Source organism: Dendrobates tinctorius, unplaced genomic scaffold, assembly GCF_039654945.1.
Source record: "Dendrobates tinctorius isolate UK_male_01 unplaced genomic scaffold, ASM3965494v1 ptg000181l, whole genome shotgun sequence".
In the NCBI taxonomy this organism is placed as follows: Eukaryota; Metazoa; Chordata; class Amphibia; order Anura; family Dendrobatidae; genus Dendrobates; species Dendrobates tinctorius.
Window position 1 is genome coordinate 5,576,930 of NW_027361848.1, and position 25,371 is coordinate 5,602,300.

Consider the following 25,371-nt stretch of genomic DNA (forward strand, 5'->3'; position numbering starts at 1 on the left):
TAAACAGCACTTTGACCAGTGACACATCCCTGAACTCTGTGTTTCAGGCTCTCTCTCCTGCTGTCTACAGATTACACAGCAAAAACCTGCTGACATATTCCCTTTAATCATTTTCTCTTTAGAATATATTGTAACAATACTAACAATTACAGTATATTGTCTACATAAGGAACATTGAATGGTTAATGCATCTATCAATCGCCGTACTGTGCATAATAAAACTCAGCCTTTAGAAAAAGCCGATACTATCGCCAAAACGTGCGTCAGGGTCTCTGTCCCTTATTATCACCAAGCTATGGATCAGGACCATCGGCCTAAACAAAAGAGGGCAAGCCTCAGGATAGTTTAATCTGACACTGACCTGTCCTACTATTTTCAGCATTCGGAGATACACACAGCATTTCCACAACCACTTGCACCGCTTTTCTTAGGCTAGTTTCACACTAGCGTTTTTGAGCGCAGCGACGGCCTGCGCACGGCCGCGCTAAGCCCCGCCCCCTGCAGCGCCTCCGCCGGTAGCTCCGCCTACGGGCGCATGACGCTGCATGCGCCCTGCGTCCCCTATCTTTATCACTGGGGGCGCAGGCCGTGCGCAGTATGCGTTTGGCGGCGCATGCGTCCTTTTGACGGTGCGCCGACCTGTGCCAAACGCAACCTGCTGCAGTTTGGTTGGGCCGGCGCACCGTCAAAAAGGCGCATGCGCCGCCAAACGCATACTGCGCACGGCCTGCGCCCCCATTGATGAAGATAGGGGAGGCAGGGCGCATGCAGCGTCATGCGCCGGTAGGCGGAGGCGCGGCAGGGGGCGGTGGCCGTGCGCAGGCCGTCGCTCCGCTCAAAAACGCTAGTGTGAAACTAGCCTTAGGCTGACATTCTGCCTCCTTGCCTGTGATATATTACCAGAGGCTTTACATCTGACATCAGCGCAATACTGAGATTGTTGCCGTGTCTATTCAATCACTGACAAGATGATCATCAACCCCTTTTGCGCCGCCTCCGTGCGCAGCCGGCGAGCGTTGATCGGTGACAGTTCACCGATCAACACTCGTGCTCGCTTTTCTTTCCTTAGCCCCCTTTGCGCCACCTCCGTACACACATCCCGCAGCCGCAAAACTTGGATAAGTGACACACGTCACTTATCAAAGCTTGTGCCTGCCGTTTTTCATTTTTTTCACCCCCCTTTGTGCCACCTAACTACAACCCTAACTGTTGATCCCTGCCCAATCTCTCTTCATCCACCCCAATCCCCATCCCCCTTTGTTTACCCCCCTCCACCCCCCTTTGCGCAGCCGCCGAGTGTTGACTGGTGACGCAGTTCACCAATCAACACTCGTACTCCCTTTTTTCTCAACCCCCTTAGCGCCAACTCCGCACACACATCCCCAACTGCCAAACTTTGGTAAGTGACACAGTTCACTTATCAGAGTTTGTGCCTGCCGTTTTCCTTTTTTTTTCACCCCCACCCCCCCTTGCGCCACCCCTGTGCGCACATACAGCTGCTGCCGAACTTTGATAAGTAAAACAGTAAACTTATCAGAGCTCGTGCCAGCTGTTTTAGACACTTTTATTTTCGCCACCCCCATGCGCACATCCAGCAGCCTAATTTTGATAAGTGACACTCAGTTCACTTATCAGAGCTAGGGCCTGCTGTTTTAGACTATTTTCCACAGCTTTTTCTTTACAGAAAGTTTACACCAATCACTACCCCCCACACACACATACACATACAGTTTTCAATAAAGTACACACAAGCACCATATTCACACAAAAATGTCATCAAATTCGTCCCAACAGCGCTATTCAATGGAGGAGACATATGCTTAACTTGCCTCCGACACTGATAGCGAGGGAGAGGATCCCACTTTTCTTTATTTTTTGGATTCCTCTTTCCCCTCCTCATCTTCCTCCTCAGGTCCTGCAGAACCGCCACGCCGAAAATTACGAGCCACTGATTCCTGATTTTGTGGCAGAATCAGGAATCAAGTTTGACACACCCGGCCTCACAGAAATTGACTTTTTCAAAGTCTTTTTCTCTGAGTATTTTATTAACCTCATAGTGGAGCAACCTTTTTTGTATGTTCGTCAATTTTTGGAGCAAAACCCGCGTTCATCATTTTCAAACTGGTCTCCTGTAGACGCAGTTGAAATGATGCAGTTTTGGGGCCTGGCCCTCCATATGGGGATCCTGAAGAAGCCTGAACTTCGGCAATATTGGAGTGTTGATATTTTATATAACACTCCAGTGTTCTGAATGGTCATGGCCCGGATGCGTTTTGAGGCCATCCACAAATTTCTGCATTATACTGATAATGCACAGTGTCCCGCACAAGATGACCCCAACTTTGACAGTCTTTCCAAAGTTCGTCCGGGTCATCGAACACTTCAACAAATAGTTTGCTGAGGTGTACGTGACCCAAAGGGACATCTGCGTGGATAAGTGCTTGGTTCATTTCAAGGGAAGGATGAGATTCCGTCAATACCTGCCCAGTAAGAGAGCTAGGTACGGAATCAAACTCTAAGCTGTGTGAGAGTACCTCAGGGTACACCCACAGGTTTAGAGTGTACGAAGGGAAGGACACCCAGTTTGAACCCCCTGAGTGTCCTCCTTTTCTGGGAATGAGTGGGAAAATTGTGTGGGAATTGGTGCACCCACTGCTGGATAAAGGTTATCACCTCTACACTGATAACTTTTATACCAGCGTTCCACTGTACAAATCCCTTTCTGAGCGAGGTACCGCAGCCTGCGGTACTGTCCGCAAAAATCAGTGAGGCCTCCCGAAGACGCTACTTGGGCAGATGCTCCGAAAAGGTGAGAGCAGAGCCCAATGTAGCGACCACTTGCTGGTGGTCAAGTACAAGGACAAGAGGGATGTCCATCTCTTGACCACCATACACGGTGATGGCAGTACCCTCTGCACTGTACGGGGTACCTCTACACAGGCCCGCAAACCGACCTGTGTAGTGTGGTACAACAAAAACATGGGCGTTGATCTCTCCGATCAACTCCTTCAACCGTACAATGCTTTGAGGAAGACCAAGGTGGGGTATAAAAAGCTGGCCGTGCACATCGTCCAAATGGCAATGCTCAATGCATTCCTGCTCTCACAATGTGCATGCCACACCGATACGTCGTACCTTCATTTCCAGGAGGTAGTGGTTAAGGCCCTGATGTTTGGCACACAGGAAGGAGCGGGCCCCAATACTATTGGAACGGAAGGTCCTCGTATTGTACCAGGTCAGCATTTTCCGGGGACGGTAAGCCGCAAAAAAGGTGTCGCGTGTGTTACAAAAAAGGAATACGCAGGGACACCATTTATCAATGCGACACCTGCCCCGAAAAACCTGTGTATGAAGGATTGCTTCAAATTGTACCATACCTCCATGCATTACTAATTTACATTAGATTAGTTGGGGGCACATCTAGATTTGTTCTTTGGGGGTCTAGTATCCAAAATGATGTCACATGTGGGTTTTTTCCCTGTTTAGGCACATCAGGGGCTCTGCAAACAGAACATGACGCCAGCAGACCATCAAGTCTGCATTCCAAAACGTCACTACTTCCCTTTCGATCCCTGACGTGTGCCTAAACAGCTTTTTTCCCACATGTGGGGTACCAGCGTACTCAGGACAAATTGGACAACGACTTTTGGGGTCAAATTTCTCCTGTTACTCTTGGGAAAATTAAAAATTGGGGACTAAAAGATCATTTGTGTGGGAACAAAATAGGATTTTATATTTTCACGCCCGGGCATTATAATTTTTAGTGAAACACTTGGGGGTTCAGAGTTCTCACCACATCTAGATAAGTTTCTTAGGGGGTCTAGTTTCCAAAATGGGCTCACTTGTGGGGGGTTTCTACTGTTTAGGCACATCAGGGACTCTGCAAACAGAACATGAGGCCCGCAGACCATTCCATCAAAGTCTGCATTCTAAAACGCCATTACTTCCCTTTCGAGCCCCGACGTGTGCCCAAACAGTAGTTTTCTCCCACATGTGGGGTATCAGCGTTTACAGGACAAATTGGACAACAACTTTTAGGGTCCAATTTCTCCTGTTACCCTTGGGAAAACAAAATATTGGGGACTAAATGATCATGTTTGTGGAAAAAATATGATTTTTTTATTTTCATGCCTGGGCGTTATAAACTTCTGTGAAGCCCTCACCACACATCTAGATAAGTTCCTTAAGGGGTCTAGATTCCAAAATGGGGTTACTTGTGGGGGGTTTCCACTGTTTAGGCACATCAGGCGCTCGTCAAACGCGACATGGCGTCCAATCTCAATTCCAGCCAATTTTAGGTTGAAAAAGTCAAACGGCGCTCCTTCCCTTCTGAGCCCTGCCATGTGCCCAAACAGTGGTTCCCCCCACATATTGGGTATCGGCGTACTCAGGACAAATTGGACAACAACTTTTGGGGTCCAATTTCTCCTGTACCCTTGGGAAAATAAAAAAATTGTTGCTAAAAGATCATTTTTGTGACTAAAAAGTTAAATGTTAATTTTTTCCTTCCATTTTGCTTCTGCTCCTGTGAAGCACCTGAAGGGTTAATAATCTTGAATATACTTTTGAGTAGCTTGAGGGGTGCAGTTTTTAGAATGGTGTCACTTTTGGGTATTTTCTGCCATATAGACCCCTCAAAGTGAGTTCAAATGTGAGGTGGTCCCTAAAAAAAAATGGTTTTGTAAATTTTGTTGTAAAAATGAGAAATTGCTGGTCAACTTTTAACCCTTATAACTTCCTAACAAAAAAATTTTGTTTCCAAAATTGTGCTAATGTAAAGTAGACATGTGGGAAATGTTATTTAGTAACTATTTTGTGTCACATATTTCTCTGTTTTAAGTGCATAAAAATTCAAAGTTTCAAAATTGCAAAATTTTCACCATATTTTTGTTTTTTTTCATAAATAAACCCAAGTTATAGCAAAAAATTTTTACCACTAAAGTGAAGTACAATATGTCACAAGAAAACAATCTCCTAGATCCGTTAAAGCATTCCAGAGTTGTAACCTCATAAACGGACAGTGGTCAGAATTGTAAAAATTGGCCCGGTCATGAACGTGCAAACCACCCTTGGGGGTAAGGGGGTTAAGCAACTGTAAACACCTCGCTTATAGAAGTTGACAGGTTGCCCCAAAAGCCACGTTGTGACTTCGGAAATCAGAGTCTCATCATCTGGAAAATGTTTGCCCTTCAAAAATAACTTCATTGTTGGAAAGAGGTGGAAGTCCGATGGTGCGAGGTAGGGTAAATAAGGGGGATGCGGTAGAATTTCAAAGCCACAGGAGCATGCTTCCATTTAAGCAACATGTGAGTTGTGAACTGGTGCGTTGTCTTGTAGAAGGCGGAGACCTTTGGTGAGCATGCCACGTCTCTTGGTTTTGATGGCCTCCTGAACTTTCCGCAGCAGTGAAGCATAGTATTCCCCAGTGATCATGGTACCCTTTGCTAGGAATTCCATCAATACTACTCCGTGCTGGTCCCAAAATAGTGTGAGCATGACCTTGCCTGCCGAGGGTTGGGCATGTGCCGCCTTTGGAGGCGGTGAGTCATGATGCTTCCATTGCATCGACTGGACTTTAGTCTCAGGATCATAGTGATGGACCCAGCTTTCATCCTGTGTGGTTTCCATGACATATCGTCAAGAGCCTGAGAGCATTCGACTCGTTCCTGCTTCTGGAAAGGTGTGAGCAGCCAGAGAACCCAGCGAGTGGATAACTTATGCATGTAAAGATGGTCTTGGATGATTTTTTTTTCCACGGACCCCACACTAATCTTGACATTTTCTGCTAAGAGGCGATTGGTTACTCGGCGATTTTCCAAAATGGTGACTGCCACTTGATGGATGATGAGGTGTTCATCAATGGCAGAGTAGGGTCGCGCTAGAATTGGAGCTGTTTGCGCCGAAGTCCGACCATATTTGAATTGATGTAACCAGTTCTTGATGGGGAACCATCACCATAAACCTCTTTCATATCATCGAACATCTCCTTTGGTGTGCGCCCTTTCAATTAAAGGAACTTGATGACTGCTCTGTATTCCACTGGGTCCATTATCAAACCTCACACCACTTCAACACCTGTAAAATCAAGGCCGCTATCAGTTTTGAGTTGAAAATTGGCACATAACCTATAGAGACTTATATCATTACACATGTGCAGTTTTAGCATCCTGTGATAAATAGAAGTGGGTCAGGGGAAATCTTTAATGAATGCCCCTCGTACTTATTTTTTTTCACAAACTGCTTCTGCATTTTGGCCTAGTTTTTGATAAATGACACAGTTTAATTTGCCGTGTGTTGGTCGGAGTTTGTCTTTACCTAATTTAACATGAAATTAAGATTTTCTAATCCGAATACGTGTTTTGCGACACACGTGGTTCAACTTTCTCTACTTTTACTTAATGTGGATAGTTTCGGAAAGACTGTATATGGTGCATGGAAAACTTACATTTATCCTACTTTGTGCAAAATATTCTTGAAATTTGTTTCCTTTAAACAGTTCAGAGCTTTAAAAAGCCTTAAAATGTTCTTCAATACTCTACTACTCTACTCCAGCTTCTAGATTTTTAAGCACCAAATGCATTTCGTGTATAGTGAGTACAATTTTCATTATTAGGTACAATAGTAAGAGGAATGTAGTGAGCACAAACAGTAATTTCATTTAGCTTTACTTATGATCTTAGTAGCTTTTAGTTGCTTGGATTTTCAACTTCTGTGACATAAGTGGACTCAGCTTTTGCCTTATTGGTATACTGTTTGTGGAATTAGTATTGTTGACATTTATTTAGCATTGAGGTAATAATTCTGGGCTCTAAAAAGCTTCTGAGGGTTTGCAATATTGTCAACCAGGATTTTTCCATACCTTTGGCTGAATATAGAAGTACAGTGGGTACGGAAGTTATTCAGACCCCTTTAAATTTTTCCCTCTTTGTTTCATTGCAGCCATTTGGTAAAATAAAAAAAAATTCAGTTTATTCTCATTAATGTACACTCTGCATCCCGTCTTAACTGAAAAAAAAAAAACCTGAAATGTAGAAATTTTTGCAAATTAATTAAAAGTGAACCATCACATGGTCATAAGTATTCAGAGCCTTTGCTCAGTATTGAGTAGAAGCTCCCTTTTGAGTTAGTACAGGTACGAGTCTTCTTGAGAATTGATGCAACAAGTTTTTCACTCCTGGATTTCGGGATCCTCACTCTCCAGTTCAGTCAGGTTGGATGGTGAATGTTGGTGGACAGCCATTTTCAGGTCTCTCCAGAGATGCTCAATTGGGTTTAGGTCAGGGCTCTGGCTGGGCCAGTTATTAATGGTCACAGAGTTGTTCTGAAGCCAATCCTTATTTTAGCTGTGTGCTTAGGATGATTGTCTTGTTGGAAGGTGAACCTTCGGTCAAGTCTGAGGTCCAGAGTACTCTGGAAGAGGTTTTCATCCAGGATATCTCAATACTTGGCCACATTCATGTTTCCTTCAATTGAAACCAGTCGTCCTGTCCCTGCAGCTGAAAAACACCCCCATAGAATGATGCTGCCACCACCATATTTCACTGTTGGGATTGTATTGGACAGGTGATGAGCAGTGCCTGGTTTTCTCCACACATACCGCTTAGGGTACATACTCATATGTGAGAAAAAAAATGGTCCGTAATCTGGACCGAAAAAACGGACGAGTGACATGCAAGTACAATGCGATTTTTACATCTGGCATCCGATTTACATCTGAGTGCATTGCGATTGCTATCCGATTGTAATGCGATTTTAACATGAGCTTTTACATACAGCAGTTCTCTGTCATTTACACATAGTTTTCAAAGGAAATATTTGTCAATTTACTCACTGTGATCTGTGAGTACAGTGAGCATGAACTGTGGTCACCTCATCATGGACATTTTCCCACGGTCCAGAGGTCACTGCAGTTCAGGCTGTGATGGAGCGCAGACTCAGTGACGTCACCGCTAGTCACTGAGGCTGCGCTCGCAGCATCTCCTCATTCACCAGTGGTTTTCAGCCGGGGCGGTCGCATATTGGCGCTGTCCAGGTTGGATACTGTATATCCCCCAGATATGGATTACTGCGTGGAACACATTGACGGACAGGTATGGTATATTGTTGGTTCATTGTTTTACTTTTATTACAGGAGATCGAGGGCTTCGCAGGAATTAGGCGTGGACGTAAGTATGGTATAATTAAGGATATTAAATTAGACTTCTGTGTCTTTATTTCAATTAAAGGATTTTTTTACTGGGTGTCTGTGCTTTATTTACCATTTGGCTATGGGGTTAGTAATAGGGGAGTCTTATTGACGCCTTTCCATTACTAACCTCGGGGCTTGATGTCAGAAAGGTGACACACGCCACTGCTACAGGGCAGTGGGAAGAACAAGGCTAAGTGGCAGAATTGGCGCATATTAGAGATGCGCCTTTTCTGTGGCGGCTGAGAGGTGATGTTTTTAGCCCGGGGGGGGGCGGTAGCCATGACCCCTTCCTAGGCTAATAATATAAGCCCGCAGCTGTCTGCATAGCCTTTCCTAGCTATTAATTATAGGAGGACTCCACATCATTTTTTTTAAGTTCCCCCATTTTAATAGCCAGTAAAGGCTAAGTATACCGTTGTGAGCTGATATTAATAGCTTGGGAAGCTCCATGGGTATTACCCGCCTTCCCAGGCGATAAACATCTTCCTCAGCCGTCGGCTTACCCTCTGCTGATTACAAAAATTGCGCAGGAGCCCACAACATTTTTTTTTCTAAATAATCTTTTAATTAAATACATGTCCAGTAATTTGCACACACTGTACTAATTTTATTTGACAATGACATCTATATATCTACTTATTCCATTTGTCTTTACTGTATGTAAACCATGTCTTCTATCCTGACGGCTCCTGCAGTGATTTTACAGAACCCGGCAGATGTACCGGTATGTATTACTGGCTTTTCTTCTATCTCTCTGTGCAATATATGTATATACTAAATGGTGACCCGATTCTAACGCATTGGGTATTCTAGAATATGTATGTAGTTTATTTATGAAGATTTAAGAATAATGCAATGAATACACAGGATTTTCCATTTAAAATATATACATTATCATTAAATGTTATTGCTCATAGAACTTAATACAACTGAACAAAATTATTAAACAGATTATCAAGATATATAAACCATTATATGAATATCTAACTGTATTTAAATCATCGGACGAAAGAAGTACATCGACACTATGATATATTTGTTAACAATGTCAACCCAAAATTTTTTTGTATACCACATTTCTTGTGAATACCTTTTGACTACGTATCTATGAGCAACTTTTGACTGACAGAACTTGTTCAGTAAAGATGAGTGAACTACATCACACTGTGACTGACAGAACTTGTTCAGTAAAGATGATTGAGCTACGTCGCGGACGGACTGCACCGGTCGCTGATTGGTAACAGAACTTGTTCAGTTAACATGACTGAACTACGTGTCACTATGACTGACAGAACGTCTTCAGTAAACGTGACTGAACTATGTGGCACTGTGGCTAACAGAACTTGTCCAGTAAACGTGACTGAACTATGTGGCACTATGGCTAACAGAACTTGTTCAGGAAACGTGACTGAACTACGTGTCACTATGACTGACAGAACTTGTCCAGTAAATGTGAGTAAATAATGTGGCACTGTGGCCTGTCGCTGATTGGTCGTGGCCAGCCGGGAGCGAAGCTGGATTTCCGTTACAGACAGACAGACAGACAGAATTAGACAGAATTAGATGATTATATAGTAGATGTGTGTGTCACTGATATATATATATATATATATATATATATATATATATATATATATATATATATAGAGAGAGAGAGAGAGAGATATATATATAGATATACCGTATATACTCGAATATAAGTCGAGATTTTCAGCCCGTTTTTTTGGGCTAAAAGTCCCCCTCTCGGCTTATATTCGAGTCATATACACCGGAGGGGGGCGGGGGTGTCAGGTCATACTTACCCGTCCTGACGCTGTCTCTTGAGCCCCCAGCTTCTCCCCATGCTCTCTTCCTGCCTTCAGCGGTCACGTGGTGCCGCTCATTAAAACTCATGAATATGCGCATATTCATGAGTTTTAATGAGCGGCACCACGTGACCGCTGAAGGCAGGAAGAGAGAGCGCGGAGAAGCTGGGGGCTCAAGAGACAGCGTCAGGACGGGTAAGTATAGCGATACTCACCTGTCCTGCGTCCATGGCTGCTTGCTGCTGTATGTCATCGGTCAGTGACTTCAGACAGCAGAGGGCGCGGTGACGTGGTTGGTGCGCGCCGCGTCCCCTGCAGTCTGAACGTCTCTGACTGATGACGTGGCAGATAGCGGTGAGCAGCCATGGACGCAGGACAGGTGAGAATCTGACACCCAGCGACGGAGAGGTGAGTAAGTCATTTTTTTATTTTTACATGCTGCAGCAGCGACACCACATGGGGAAATAATCTTAAGGAGCTTCTAATGGGGGCAGTATATGGGGGAACAATATGGAGCTTCTAATGGGTGCAGTATATGGGGGAATAATCTATGGAGCTTCTAATGGGGGCAGTATATGGGGGAACAATATGGAGCTTCTAATGGGGGCAGCATATGGGGGAACAATATGGAGCTTCTAATGGGGGCAGCATATGGGGGAACAATATGGAGCTTCTTATGGGGGCAGTATATGGGGGAACAATATGGAGCTTCTAATGGGGGCAGTATATGGGGGAACAATATGGAGCTTCTAATGGGGGCAGCATATGGGGGAACAATCTATGGAGCTTCTTATGGGGGCAGTATATGGGGGAATAATCTATGGAGCTTCTTATGGGGGCAGCATATGGGGGAATAATCTATGGAGCATTTCCCACCCTAGGCTTATACTCGAGTCAATAAGTTTTCCCAGTTTTTTGTGGCAAAATTAGGGGGGTCGGCTTATACTCGAGTATATACGGTAGATAGATAGATAGATGCCACACAAAAAAGAAAAGCCGGCAATTCATGTGCGGTATACAGTAAAATCACACTGACAGGTTAGAATAGAATTGATATATACACATATACACATATATATATATACACTAGCTGAAGAGCCCGGCGCTGCCCGGGCATAGTAACTAACTGTGGTTAGTTGTAGCAAATTATAATTATCCTCCATCCCATAGTCCCGTGCCCATATACCCATCACACATCCTCCATCCCATAGTCCCATGCCCATATACCCATCACACATCCTCCATCCCATAGTCCCATGCCCATACACACATCATACATATTCGCCATCCCATAGTCGAGTGCCCATATACCCATCATACATATCCGCCATCCCATAGGCCCGTGCCCATATACCCATCATACATATCCTCCATCCCATAGTCCAGTGCCCAAATACCCATCACACATCCTCCATCCCATAGTCCCATGCCCATATACCCATCATATATATTCTCCATCCCATAGTCCCATGCCCATATACCCATCATACATATTCTCCATCCCATAGTCCCATGCCCATATAACCATCATACATATTCGCCATCCCATAGTCGAGTGGCCATATACCCATCACACATCCTTCATCTCATAGTCCCATGCCCATATACCCATCATACATATCCTCCATCCCATAGACCCGTGCCCATATACCCGTCATACATATCCTCCATCCCATAGTCCAATGCCCATATACCCATCACACATCCTCCATCCCATAGTCCCGTGCCCATATACATATCCGCCATCCCATAGTCCCGTGCCCATATACCCGTCATACATATCCTCCATCCCATAGTCCAGTGCCCATATACCCATCACACATCCTCCATCCCATAGTCAACCATTATGACATCATAATGAGCGGTGGCGGGGCTTGCGACCTATGATGACATCAGCGTCGCCATGGCAACCGTTGTGACATCATAATGAGAGGCGGGACTTGATACGCACACAATGCTTCCCCAGTATGCAAATAGGGGCATTATGACATCATAATTAGGGGCGGAGCTTGACACGCACACACTTTTTCCCCCAGTATGTAGATAGGGGCAAAATTGTTTGGTGAATTGGAACGCGCGGGGTTAAAATTTTGCCTCACAACATAGCTTAGGACGCTCTCGGGGTCCAGACGTGTGACTGTGCCAAATTTTATGGCTGTAGCTGCGACGGTGCGGATGCCTATCCCGGACATATACACACACGTACATACACACATACATACACACTTTGAGCTTTATATATTAGATATAATGTGCCGGCTTTTCAAAGGACACTGGTGCATAAAAATCGGACAGCATTCGCATGGTGCGAGTGCTGTGATTTTTTTTTTTCTCGCATCTATTGACTTGCATTGGTGAATCTCGTCCGAGATGCACAGAAAATCGCAGCATGCTGAGAAAAAAATATCGCAGATGAGATGTAACACATTGAATAACATTGGTCAGAATGCAATCCGATTTTTTTTATCGGATTGCACTCGTCTGTTTTTCTCGCAAGTTAGTATGAGCCCTTAGAATTATCACCAAAAAGTTCTATCTTCATCTCATCAGACCAGAGAATCTTATTTCCCATAGTCTGGGAGTCCTTCATGTGTTGGTTTTTTTTTCCGCAAACTCTATGTGGGCTTTCATATATCTGGCCCGATGGAAGCCTCTCCTCAGTGCAACTCTGCCATAAAGGGCCTGAATGGTGGAGGGCCGCAGTGATAGTTGACTTTGTGGAACTTTCTCCCATCTCCCTACTGCATCTGTGGAGCTCAGCCACAGTGATCTTGGGATTCTTCTTTACCTCTCTCACCAAGGCTCTTCTCCCACGATTGCTCAGTTTGGCTGGACAGTAAGGTCTAGGAAGACTTCTGGTGGTCCCAAACTTCTTCCATTTAAGGATTATGAAGGCCACTGTGCTCTTAGGAATCTTGAGTACTGCAGAAGTTCTTTTGTAACCATGGCCAGATGTGTGCCTTGCCACAATTCTGTCTCTGATCTCATTGGCCAGTTCCTTTGACCTCATGATTCTCATTTGGCCTGACATGCACTGTGAGCTGTGAGGTCTTATATAGACAGGTGTGTGCCTTTACAAATCAAGTCATATTAAGTTTAATTAAACACAGCTGGACTCCAATGAAGGAGTAGAACCATCTCAAGGAGGATCACAAGGAAATGGACAGCATGTGACTTAAATATGAATGTCTGAGCAAAGGGTCTGTATACTTATGACCATGACATTTCAGTTTTTCTTTTTTAATACATTTGCCAAAATTTCTACATTTCTGTTAATTTTCAGTCAAGATGGGGTGCATTAATGAGAAAAAAAATGAACTTTTTTGAGTTTGCTAAATGGTTGCAATGAAACAGAGTGAAAAATTTAAAGGGGTCTTAATACTTTCCATACCCACTGTACATGCTTGTGTAAAGTACTCTGGATAACCTAGTATATGATTTTCTAGAACATTCATTTTTATGTTATAATCTCAAAAAATGTATTGTGGTCATAACCTAATGTAATAATTATGTTTTAAGTGAGTCCTAGACAGTGTTATCCTTTACAGTCTGCCAGCAGAAAGAAATGATGTAACACTGTCTTGTAACAGAGCCCTCATATCTGCTGCTTAGGTTTGGGCAACATAGAGATGGATATTTTGATTACAAAATACCGTATATGCTCAAGTATAAGTTGACCCGAGTATAAGCCGAGGCACCTAATTTTGCCACGAAAACTGGGTAATCTTATTGATTCAAGTCTAAGCCGGGTATGCATTGTCCCCTCATCCCTATCCTTGTATGCATGGCTCCCGTTCCGTCCTTGTATGTATGGCTCCTTATCCCCTATCCTTGTATGCATTCCTCCTTATCCCTTATCCCCTATCCTAGTATGAATGGCTCCTTAATCCCTCTTCTTGTATGCATGGTTCCTATAAAAAAAAAATCCTACTTACCTTGCAGCTCGTTCTGGCGCCAGCAGCTCTTCTGGCCGAGCGATCATTTGGCCCCCCTCATTAAGGTAACGAATATTCACTCTACGCCTATGGGAGTGGAGAGGCATGAATATTTATTACCTTAATGAGCGGGGCCAAGTGATCGCTCGTCCAGAAGAGCTGCTGGCACCGGAACGAACGAGCTGCAGCGAGGGCGTGCATAGAAGGCAAATAGGATGTATGCTGGAAGCTTGCGGCTGTCACTGTGCACTATTACAGAGAAATGAATATTAATTTCTCTTTAGCTGTGGCACAGGCTTTAGACACAGCCGCCGGCTCTTGCCTCTGACCTGCTGCTCTGGCGCTCACCCTCCCCTGCCATTTTTCTGGGACAGTTGACTCGTGTTTAAGCTGAGGGGGGGCGTTTTCAGCACAAAAAAGTGCTGAAAAACTAATCATACACGCGTATATACGGTAAATTGCAATAATTTTATCCATTTTAAAGGAAAGATGTAGAGGTGGGCTACCCTGGCCACAAATGTTCGGCGTTCGTACTGGACAGCCACAGTGTTCGGAAACCTGGGGTAAGTCTGTGGTGGCATGACGTGGAGGAGAGAGTTTTATTACGTTTTAGCAAAATGTTGCCAGTAGGATCAAAGATTTTGCAATGACAGTTAATGGGAATCTTTCAGTTAGACAACATAGGAGGGTTGGTCCATATGGGCATGTAGATCTTAGAAAGTTGAATAAAATTATACCATGATGTCTTATTCCAGAAATACATTTTTTTCTTAATATGTAAATGAACTATTATGATCTATGGGCTGAACATAAATCTCCAGTAGAATCTGCCTCTGGAGCTTAGGCATGTAATGACTGACAGGCTGCTCTCCTGATCTGCTCTCACAGGTTACTCAGACTTTCATTTAAAATAAGCCCTGAAGGCAGATTCTCGAGGAGATCTATGTCCTGCCCTTAAATCTTAACAGCTCATTTACATATTAAGAAATAAAGTGGATTTCTCTGGAATAATATATCACAGATCTCAATGTATCATTTTATTCAACTTTCTAGGGCCTATGTGCCCATATAGACAGCTTAGGAGGGTTGGTCCAACTGAAAGATGCCCATTAACTGTCATTGCAAAATCTTTTAAGTTTTTTTCCTTGCAAAAGTTCAGATCTTATTTGTGCATTAGACATGTATGTAAAGGTTGTAATTTTTTTTTTAAATTAATGTTGAATATTGGCATTATCAAGAGCCCCATCTGGGTTTGTATGAGGTGACATTACTACCCTTTTCTACTGTTCCAGCCTAAGTCCATCCCAAATGCTATTTGTGGAATTTGTCTGAAGGGTAAGGACGTCACCAAGAAGGGAAAATCTGAAAGACTGATACACTGCTCCCAGTGCGATAATAGTGGTAAGTTATGTATGTTATATCAGCTCTTGTAGATGTTGTCTGAAAAAAATTAACATTTAACTGTACATTATCTCTAAGGAATTTAGTACTCCAATATGCTGCAAATTCTTAGGATGTTCAGTGTTAGGACCCTTTCAGAATAAAGGGTCTGCAGCAGAAGTCTTCTCTTGCTTCTTTCAATTGCTCAGTTTTCACTTTATTCTCTTTTTGACTACTTTAAGTCAAATTGTGGCTGCTGTTTTCATATAGAAAAGCTATTTCAGAAGTAAAGTCTCTTAACATTACGCTACTGCCCTCCACTGCATGAAAGAGACATACATCTCCATAGGATTCTATTGTAAAGAAAGGAATACTAAACCATTAGATATTTTATACTGTATCCAGTTATTTAAAATTACTTATATAGATATATAACAGCAACATGGGAGCTAAAATGGCAATACTATGATTTCTGTTGAGTTAATGAAGCCCTGTAGGTATGCTTAACAAGTAGACCAGAACCTTTCCCCTGCAATCATACTTGGTGTAGGTGAATTATGTTTGCTTTAAGTATGCAGTCATTTAAGCCCCTGACCTACATATTACAAGCGGTGCTGTAAGACTAAATGTCCAGGGACACCAGTATTAAAGAAGCACCACTGCCACAAATTTTGTTCTTTACAAATTACTAAATGTGTATCGTAGATATAAAAAACTTAGCTTGCCATCTTTACCAGTTTCAATAGAGTGTGAGAATGAGGCTTTAAAGACTTACAGTGCATTGTAAAGCCATGTTCACACATTCAATATTCTGTCAGTATTTAACATCAGGATTAGTAAGCCAACCATGAGTGGTTGAAAAGTCCAGAAGTGGTGCATGAGTTTCTGTTATACTTTTCCTCGGATTGCTCCACTCCTGATTTTGGCTTGCAAGTGTTGATGTAAAATACTGACCGAATACTGAATGTGTGAATGTGGCCTAAAAGTGACTTCCGATTCATAAATAATTTGAGCCTTGTGTGAGTCAGAGAGAGCTACAAACTGTGGAAGGCATCAATGGCTGAAAAACCAAATAACAAAAGTTTAAAATTACTTTTATCTATATTCATTAAAGGTTAATATTTTATACACCAACCCTCAAAGAAAAAAAAAAACATTTTTAGGCAATATTACAGGCAATGAGGAAAATGGTACAGATCCTAGTTTGACCCTACTGGGTTACTATAGGTCTGTCAGCCTACTTGGCTGCGGAGGTTGGCACCTTAAGAAGTTGACATGGTGCCCCCACTCAATGTCGGCAGTCCCTCAGTATGGGTATAGGTATACTGAGGGACTGCTGACATTGTGCGGGGTGAGCTTAGGATCTATGCCATCTTCCTCAAAATCTGTAATATTCCCTAAAAGCTTTAAGGGTTGGTCTATAAATTTATAATACTTTTAAATATATTCATTAAAGGTCAATTTTTAAAGGGGATTCTTCTGTTTTCTTTTCTTTTCTTTTCTTGAGCCATTGATGCTTTCCACAGTTTGCAGCTTTATTTTGACTCACACAGGGCTCAGTTTAGCCACCAAGGTAAACGCTATGTCTGGCACCAAACCAACACAGATCAACACCCCAAGAACACCATGCCTACAGTGAAATGTGGTGGTGGCAGCATCATGCTGTGGGATGTTTTTTTTCGGCAGAATGTACAGGGAAAATGGCCCAAATTGAGAGGAAGCTGGATGGTGCGAAATACAAGGATATTCTTAAGAAAAATCTGTTGGTGATTTGAGAATGGGACAGAGGTTCATCTTGCAACAAGACAATGATCCAAAGCATACTGCTAAAGCAACACTCGAGTGGTTTAAAGGGAAAAGGGGAAATGTTTTGGAGTGGCCTAGTCAATGCCCAGACCTTAATACAATTGAGAATCTGTGGTCAGACTTGAAGATTACTGATCACCAGAGGGAACCATTAACTTGAAGGGGCCCAGTGGCATGATATGAAAAGCTCAGCGCGACTTGCACCTGTAATTGCAGCAAAAGAAGGCTCTACAAAAGTACTAACTTTAGGAGGTTGAATAGTTATGTACACTGAAGTTTGTTTTGTCCTATTTGTTGTTTGCTTCACAATTAAAAGAAAACCAAATGTTCACAGTTGTAGGCATGTTCTTTACATAAACTGATGCGAACCCTAAAAAAACAGTGAAATTCCAGGTTGAGAGATAGCAAAACACAAAAATTCTTCAAGGTGGTGAATACTTTTGTAAGCCACTGTACATAAACATTTTGAGACACATACAGTATATCAAATAGAAATGTTAGGAACAATTAGTGGGAAAGGAACAAATACAAAGATTTTTTTACCATCTAACCAACTTTCCGATGAATAATATAATTTGTATGCTTTAAAAGACAAACTATATTTAACAATACCAACACTACTCAAATACTAATAGAAAAATATGTGGTAAATTGTACAATAATATTAGGTGTAGAGACATGAAGGTCAGTGGGTGCTCTCGTCCACTGGCCTGACTTTAGAAAGACCACGTGGACCAGGACTCATCCCACTGAACACCCGTCCTCTTTTTCCGTGGGCAGAATACCACTCAGACAACACAGGGTGAGGGTAGTAGTGTGGCAATACTTTGTTGGTGGTTCATCATCGTACATAGTTCTCCAAATGTCTTTGAGGGCTAAGTGTTGGTCAATAGAGCAGATTTGTATTCCTCCAACTGGGGCTGTGGTCCTTTAAACTGGCATCCTGTAGATTGTCTCAAATCTGTATTCCTCGGGTTGGAGCCACGGTGCCTTGGCCATTGTCATGTAGTATCTAAAAACTGGCAGATCCCGCTTTTATAGGTTACAGCAGTCCTTCAGTCAATTATCCACAGGTTTGGGGGGAGGTGAGAGGGGGTCATCGCTCATTGTTCGAGTATTCAATCAACCTGCAAAGATTGTCCTTCAATGTTTGCAGATCAACAAGCTGTATGGACTGATACAAAGGGTAATCAACATGTTAGCAAACATGGAATGTTCAATTACCCTGTGTCTTTGACCTCCAAGGATAGAAAAAAATAGGCTGCAACAGACATCAATTCAAGAGTCAAGGTCAGGCTCATATGAACGATGGCGTATATCTCTTGACCTACTGGAAAATATTAAATCCAAACCTTGGTGCAAAATTTCCCCAGAGTACTGAAGAGATCCATTATAATAAAATGATATTTTTATTAACAGTTTTTAAAATAAAAAACACAGAGGGATGAAAAATCATAGTGCTTCACAGAGAAGACACCACTAAAGGTTGCCAATGTGAGGTTGCCATGTCGCATTGGCAGAATTCCTCCAAAAGTGACCCCATTTTCCAAACTACAGCCCTAACCCCTCCCCCCACCTGCCTAAATCCATCTAGGGGTGCAGTGAGCATTTTCACACAATGTGCCTCAGAATTTTGGACAACTGAGCCATGAAGAAAGAATAATTAAATTTTTACCAGTAAAATGTTTTTGTCCCAAGTTTTAATTTGTATAAAGGCTAATAGGAAAAAATGGACTTCACAGTTTATTGTGCAGTTTCTACTGAGTACATTAATAGCCTGTATCAGTGATGCACAACTCCAGTCCTCAAGTGCCACCAACAGTACATGTTTCAGGATTTCCAGAGCAATTGCACAAGGTCAGTTCCCTCATCATGGCTGACAGGTCTCAGGGCGCTGGTAAAAGTAATCCGAATCTGCTCCTGTCGGGTGCCTCTAGAGAGGATATAAACATGGGAAGCAAGGTAACCCGATCTCAGGGGACCGCAAAGGAAAGGGAAAAGCATGAAAGGTTTTCTTCAGTTCCACTATGCGTTTCGACGGATAACCTCCGTCTTCATCAGGTGGCAGTTCCCTCATCATGACTGCTATGTCCGTCATGGATTAAAACGGTCCCTGCTCTCTGCTGCGGGCGGTTGGTCAGTCACAGCATGTGATCACCGCATGATCACCACCAGCAGCTCTGAACAGCTGACACCCGAGCTCCTGCAGTAACAGCCAAGGCCAGTACCCGCACTGCCCCTGGGTGATTAACCATTCAAATGCCACAATTTATGGCGATAGTGGCATTTGGAAGGTTGTGAGATTGGAGTGAGAGAGGGAGCCCACTCAATCAGCACCCCTGCAACAAAATCAGTGAGCTGATGGTTGTCATGGCAGCCAAAGGTCAAACAATGACCTGGTTCGCCGGGTACAATGGCCTGTAGGCAGGACGTAACAGGCCATCTGTCTATGTAATCTCATAGGTCTCATACATTGCAGTGTTGGTGCACTGCAATGCATGAGACTAGTGATCAGAGAAATTAAAGTTTTAAGTCCCATAAAGGGGCTACGTAAAAAAAGTTAAAAGAAAAAAAAAACTGTTAAGAAGATGATTGAAAAAATTAATAAACAAAAACCACATAAAAATACACCAATAAAAATACATTTATGTAAAAACAAAGGTCTGCAGATTTTATATTTCCATGTCCGTAACAATCCGATCTATATGACTGTCACAGTAGTTAACTACAGTGAACTCTTAAAAAAAAAAAAATATATATATATATATATATATATATATATATGAAACATGGCAAAAAAACAATGCTGTTTCATCATACTTCTGGAAAAAAGTAGAATAAACAGTTATCAGAAATACCAATGTAAATAAAAGTGGTATTACTTACAGTAATCTTGCCCTGCAAAAAAAGAGCTGCCATACAGCTCAATCAGCAGAAAAATAAAAAAATTATAGCACTCAGATTGTGTCAATGCAAAAACAATATATTTGAATAAAAAAATCTTTTTCTGTAGAAGCAACAAATCTTAAAAAATTGATATAAATATGGCATTGCTGTATTCATATAAACCCGAAGAATAAAGCTGTCTTATCACTTTTATCAAATTATGAATAGCATAAAAAAAACAAAAAAACAATCTCTGAATTGCTGGATTTTGTTTATTCTGCCTCCCAAAAATCTGAATAGACAGCAATCAAGAAATGTTATATGCCAACTAGTACCAATAAAAATGTCAACTCGTCCTGCAAAAAAAAAAAAACAAGCTGTCACATGACTGTTGGCGGAAATATAAAAAAAAAAATTATGGCTTTCAAAATATGACTTTGAAAACTTGCAAAAACCATTGTGCCAGCAGCCCAACATAAAAAAATATATAAGTTGGGTATCGCTGTAATCGCAGACCCGAAGAATAAAGTCGTCTAATCACATATACAACACTACGAACTGCGTAAAAAATAAAACCATTTCTTCACCTGCTTATTGATTTGTTCATTCAGCCTCTCAAAGATTGCAGTAAGGCTCGTCTCACACATATCCTGCACTCTACACTGAGTGCTTGCACTAGGGTTTCCGTGTAAATCTCTGAAATACGTGATTCAGGTGGAACATTTCCTATAATGAGGCAGATGGAGATACTGGACTAGCCCTATTCTAGGATCCGGCAGTGGCCATCTTGTTAGGCGTGCATAAAAGCACAGCCACAGTTTTGGGCACTTCTTAAAAGCCGGATATCGCTGAATAGAAGCCACACACAGTAACTCTGCTGCCTCATTAGTGAATGGATCCCTCAGGGTTTCATCCAAATCATGTTTGTTGTAGATGGAAACCCCAATGTAAGTGCTCAGCTAGAGAACAAGATAAATGTGATCCAAAATGCCACCAATAAAAGCTTCTACTCAACCCACAAAAACAAATCCTCACTTGGGTTTGTCATCTGTTATCAGAAATGTAGGGTGTGTCCACATTACTGGTAGCAAATCAGCAATAGAGAAAAATCATAAAACATAACCTTTAATGGATATAATAAAAGCTACCAAAGATTAAAGTGCAAATAAAAACACACAATCAAATACCACAGACCATAATGGAAAGTGTCTGTATAAATCTCTGCAACAGATCACCCCCAATATATACATGTGGCTATTCCAAGTCCAAAAATTTGAAAAGATTGGACTAAAGAATACTTGGTCTAAACCATTCAAGTAAAGACCAGGTACAAACAATGAACAGTTTCCTTATCCATGGGTTGCACAGGGATTTTGTAGGGCCTTTATTGTGAGGGTCAGATGTGGACTGCCCTTGTCAGGGCGGGAGTCATGGGTGTTAGAATTGTTAGGGCTTGAATAGGGTGAATGCCTTTCTTTCCTGACCTGACATGACTGATGGGACATCTGACCTGGACATCCTCCATTTGCATGTGGTGAGACCTTTCCTTTTCACATAATGTTTATGGATTTGTTATTACGATGTCTTCTCTATATGCATATTCCTTGATAACCTGTACAGGGTAGGGGTCTTTCTTATATATTCCCCTGATAAGGAAACTGTTCATTGTTTGTACCTGGTCTTTACTTGAATGGTTTAGACCAAGTATTCTTTAGTCCAATCTTTTCAAATTTTTGGACTTGGAATAGCCACATGTATATATTGGGGGTGATCTGTTGCAAAGATTTATACAGACACTTTCCATTATGGTCTGTGGTATTTGATTCAGTGTGTTTTTATTTGCACTTTAATCTTTGGTAGCTTTTATTATATCCATTAAAGGTTATGTTTTATGATTTTTCTCTATTGCTGATTTGCTACTCTGTATCGTGAGAATTTGTGGGTATATAGTCCAATTAGTTCTGTATCTCCACATTACTGGTAGCACATAGGCTCCAGAAAAGTGACGTGACTCCCACCAAAAGAAATCCAGCAAAATCTGTGCTCCTAAATCCAAATGCCCCCTCTTCCTGAGCCCCACAGTGTGGCTAACGCACAGTTATCGTCTACATGTTTGGCATTACTGTAGCGAGGAAAGCCCACTTACGGTAATTTACGGTGTGTGTGTCTCCAGAAGCAACATCCTTTGTTAGCAAAATCATCATTACTCCTGTAGATGCATTCACAGAGGGTGTAATTTCCAAATTAGGGTAAATTAAGGGAGATTCTGTTCTTCTAGCACTTGGCGGATCTTTATATGGAATCTGCAAATTATCGGCGAAAATTTGTTCTCTAGGAGTCAGATATCACTCCTTCCCTCCCTAGTCTCGCCGTGTGGCCAAACAGTAATGTACAGGTACATAAATGGGGTATTTCTACATTCACAAGAAATTGTGTAATATATTATGTCGTCATTCCTGTCCATTAATTTCCCCTTGTGAAAATGAATGGGACTAGACAATATTGTTGTGGTAAAAAAAATTTTTTTTTTCTTCACTGTTCATTGGTAAAAAATGTTGTGAAACAAATGTTGTATCACTATGCTCATTGCAACCCTAGATGACTTCATTAAGAGGCAAAGTTTGTAAAATAGGGTCACTTATTGGGGTACTGTTGTTCTGACACCTTAAAGATTCTGCCAAAGTTACATGGTACCACAAACAACTCCAAGCAAATTTGCACTCAGATACAGTTGTGGCCAAAAGTATTGACACCCCTGCAATTCTGTCAGATAATACTCAGTTTCTTCCTGAAAATGATTGCAAACACAAATTCTTTGGTATTATTATCTTCATTTAATTTGTCTTAAATCAAAAATACAAAAGAGAATGAAGCAAAAAGCAAAGCATTGATCATTTCACACAAAACTCCAAAAATAGGCCAGACAAAAGTATTGGCACCCGCAGCCTAATACTTGGTTGCACAACCTTTAGCCAAAATAACTGCGACCAACCGCTTCCGGTAAACATCAATGAGTTTCTTACAATGCTCTGCTGGAATTTTAGACCATTCTTCTTTGGCAAACTGCTCTAGGTCCCTGATATTTGAAGGGTGCCTTCTCCAAACTGCCATTTTTAGATCTCTCCACAGGTGTTCTATGGGATTCAGGTATGGACTTATTGCTGGCCACCTTAGAAGTCTCCAGTGCTTTCTCTCAAACCATTTTCTAGTGCTTTTTGAAGTGTGTTTTGGGTCATTGTCCTGCTGGAAGACCCATGACCTCTGAGGAAGACCCAACTTTCTCACACTGGGCCTACATTATGCTGCAAAATTTGCTGGTAGTCTTCAGACTTCATAATGTCATGAACACGGTCAAGCAGTCCAGTGCCAGAGGCAGCAAAGCAACCCCAAAACATCAGGAAACCTCTTCCATGTTTGACTGTAGGGACTGTGTTCTTTTCTTTGAATGCCTCTTTTTTTCTCCTGTAAACTCTATGTTGATGCCTTTGCCCAAAAAGCTCTACTTTTGTTTCATCTAACCTGAGAACATTCTTCCAAAACGGTTTAGGCTTTTTCAGGTAAGTTTTGGCAAACTCCAGCCTGGCTTTTTTATGTCTCGGGGTAAGAAGTGGGGTCTTCCTGGGTCTCCTACCATACAGTCCCTTTTCATTCAGGCGCCGACGGATGGTACGGGTTGACACTGTTGTACCCTCGGACTGCAGGGCAGCTTGAACTTGTTTGGATGTTAGTCGAGGTTCTTTATCCAACATCCGCACAATCTTGCGTTGAAATCTCTTGTCAATTTTTCTTTTCCGTCCACATTTAGGGAGGTTAGCCACAGTGCCATGGGCTTTAAACTTCTTGATGACACTGCGCACGGTAGACACAGGAACATTCAGGTCTTTGGAGATGGACTTGTAGCCTTGAGATTGCTCATGCTTCCTCATAATTTGGTTTCTCAAGTCCTCAGACAGTTCTTTGGTCTTCTTTCTTTTCTCCATGCTCAATGTGGTACACACAAGGACACAGGACAGAGGTTGAGTCAACTTTAATCCATGTGAACTGGCTGCAAGTGTGATTTAGTTATTGCCAACACCTGTTAGGTGCCACAGGTAAGTTACAGGTGCTGTTAATTACACAAATTAGAGAAGCATCACATGATTTTTCGAACAGTGCCAATACTTTTGTCCACCCTCTTTTTTATGTTTGGTGTGGAATTATATCTAATTTGGCTTTAGGACAATTCTTTTTGTGTTTTTTTCATTTAAGACAAATTAAATGAAGATGATAATACCAAAGAATTTATGTTTGCAATAATTTTCAGGAAGAAACTGAGTATTATCTGACAGAATTGCAGGGGTGTCAGTACTTTTGGCCACAACTGTATGTCACTCCTTCCCTTCTGCACTTTGCACTGTGCCTAAAAAGTAGTTTTTGACCACAAATGGGGCATTACCATACTCAGTAGACCTTGCATAACAAGTTTTGTGGTCTGTTTTCCCCTACTATCCCTTTTGAAAATCAAAATGTAACGTTTCATTTTCACAGTCCAATGTTATACAATTCTGTGAAAATACCTGTTGATTTAAAATGCTCACTAAGCCCCTGGAGGAATTCTTCGAGAAGTTCAGTTTCCAAAAAGGGGGTCACTTGTTGGGGTTTCTGCTGTTCTGGAGCCTTGGCTGCTATCCAAATGTGACATGACATACACAATCTATTCTAGACAATTTTGGACTCCTAAAATCAGATAACACTCTACAGTTTGAGCACATGTGGGGTTCCCTTTGAGCTCACGGCAGGGCTCCAAACATTAGTTTTCCACCACATACGGGGTATCAATTTTACTCAGGAGAAATTGGACTACTTATTGTACGGTCCATTTTCTCCTGTTACACATGTGAAAATGAAAAATTTGGGGCTAAAGCAACATTTTTGTGTCAAGCAGTAAAATGTTAATTTTTCATTCCACATTGTTTTAATTCCTGAGATACATTTAAAGGGTTAATAGACTTCTAGAATATGATTGAGCACCTTGAGGGGTGCAAGTTTTTTTTCAAGGTGTCACTTTTGTAGATTTTATGTCATATGGCCCATCAAAGTCACTTCAAATGTGCTGTGGTCCCTAAAAAAAAAAAAAGGTTTTGTAAATTTTGTCAGTAAATTGCTTAACTTTTACCTCTTCTAACTTATTAACAAAACATTTTAAAAAATGATGCTGATCTAAAGTAGACATATGGAAAATTTTATTAACCCCTTCATGACCCAGCCTATTTTGACCTTAATGACCTGACCATTTTTTGCTATTCTGATCAGTGTCCCTTTATGAGGTAATAACTCAGGAACGCATCCTAGTGATTCTGAGATTGTTTTTGCGTGACATATTGGGCTTCAT

At 41.9% G+C, this 25,371-nt stretch overlaps 1 protein-coding gene across 6 annotated transcripts in view; it reads left to right on the plus strand.

The window, feature by feature from the left end:
- PHF10 (PHD finger protein 10) overlaps positions 1-25,371 on the plus strand; it is a 357,386-nt gene that overhangs the window by 307,187 nt on the left and 24,828 nt on the right. For 5 of the 6 annotated variants that reach the window (XM_073551849.1, XM_073551851.1, XM_073551850.1 and 2 more), the window contains one exon: positions 15,221-15,329. The exons of the other annotated variant lie outside the window; for it this stretch is intronic. In XM_073551849.1, coding sequence (XP_073407950.1) covers positions 15,221-15,329 — 109 coding nt within the window. The remainder of the gene's footprint in view (positions 1-15,220; positions 15,330-25,371) is intronic. 6 annotated transcript variants of the gene reach the window in all.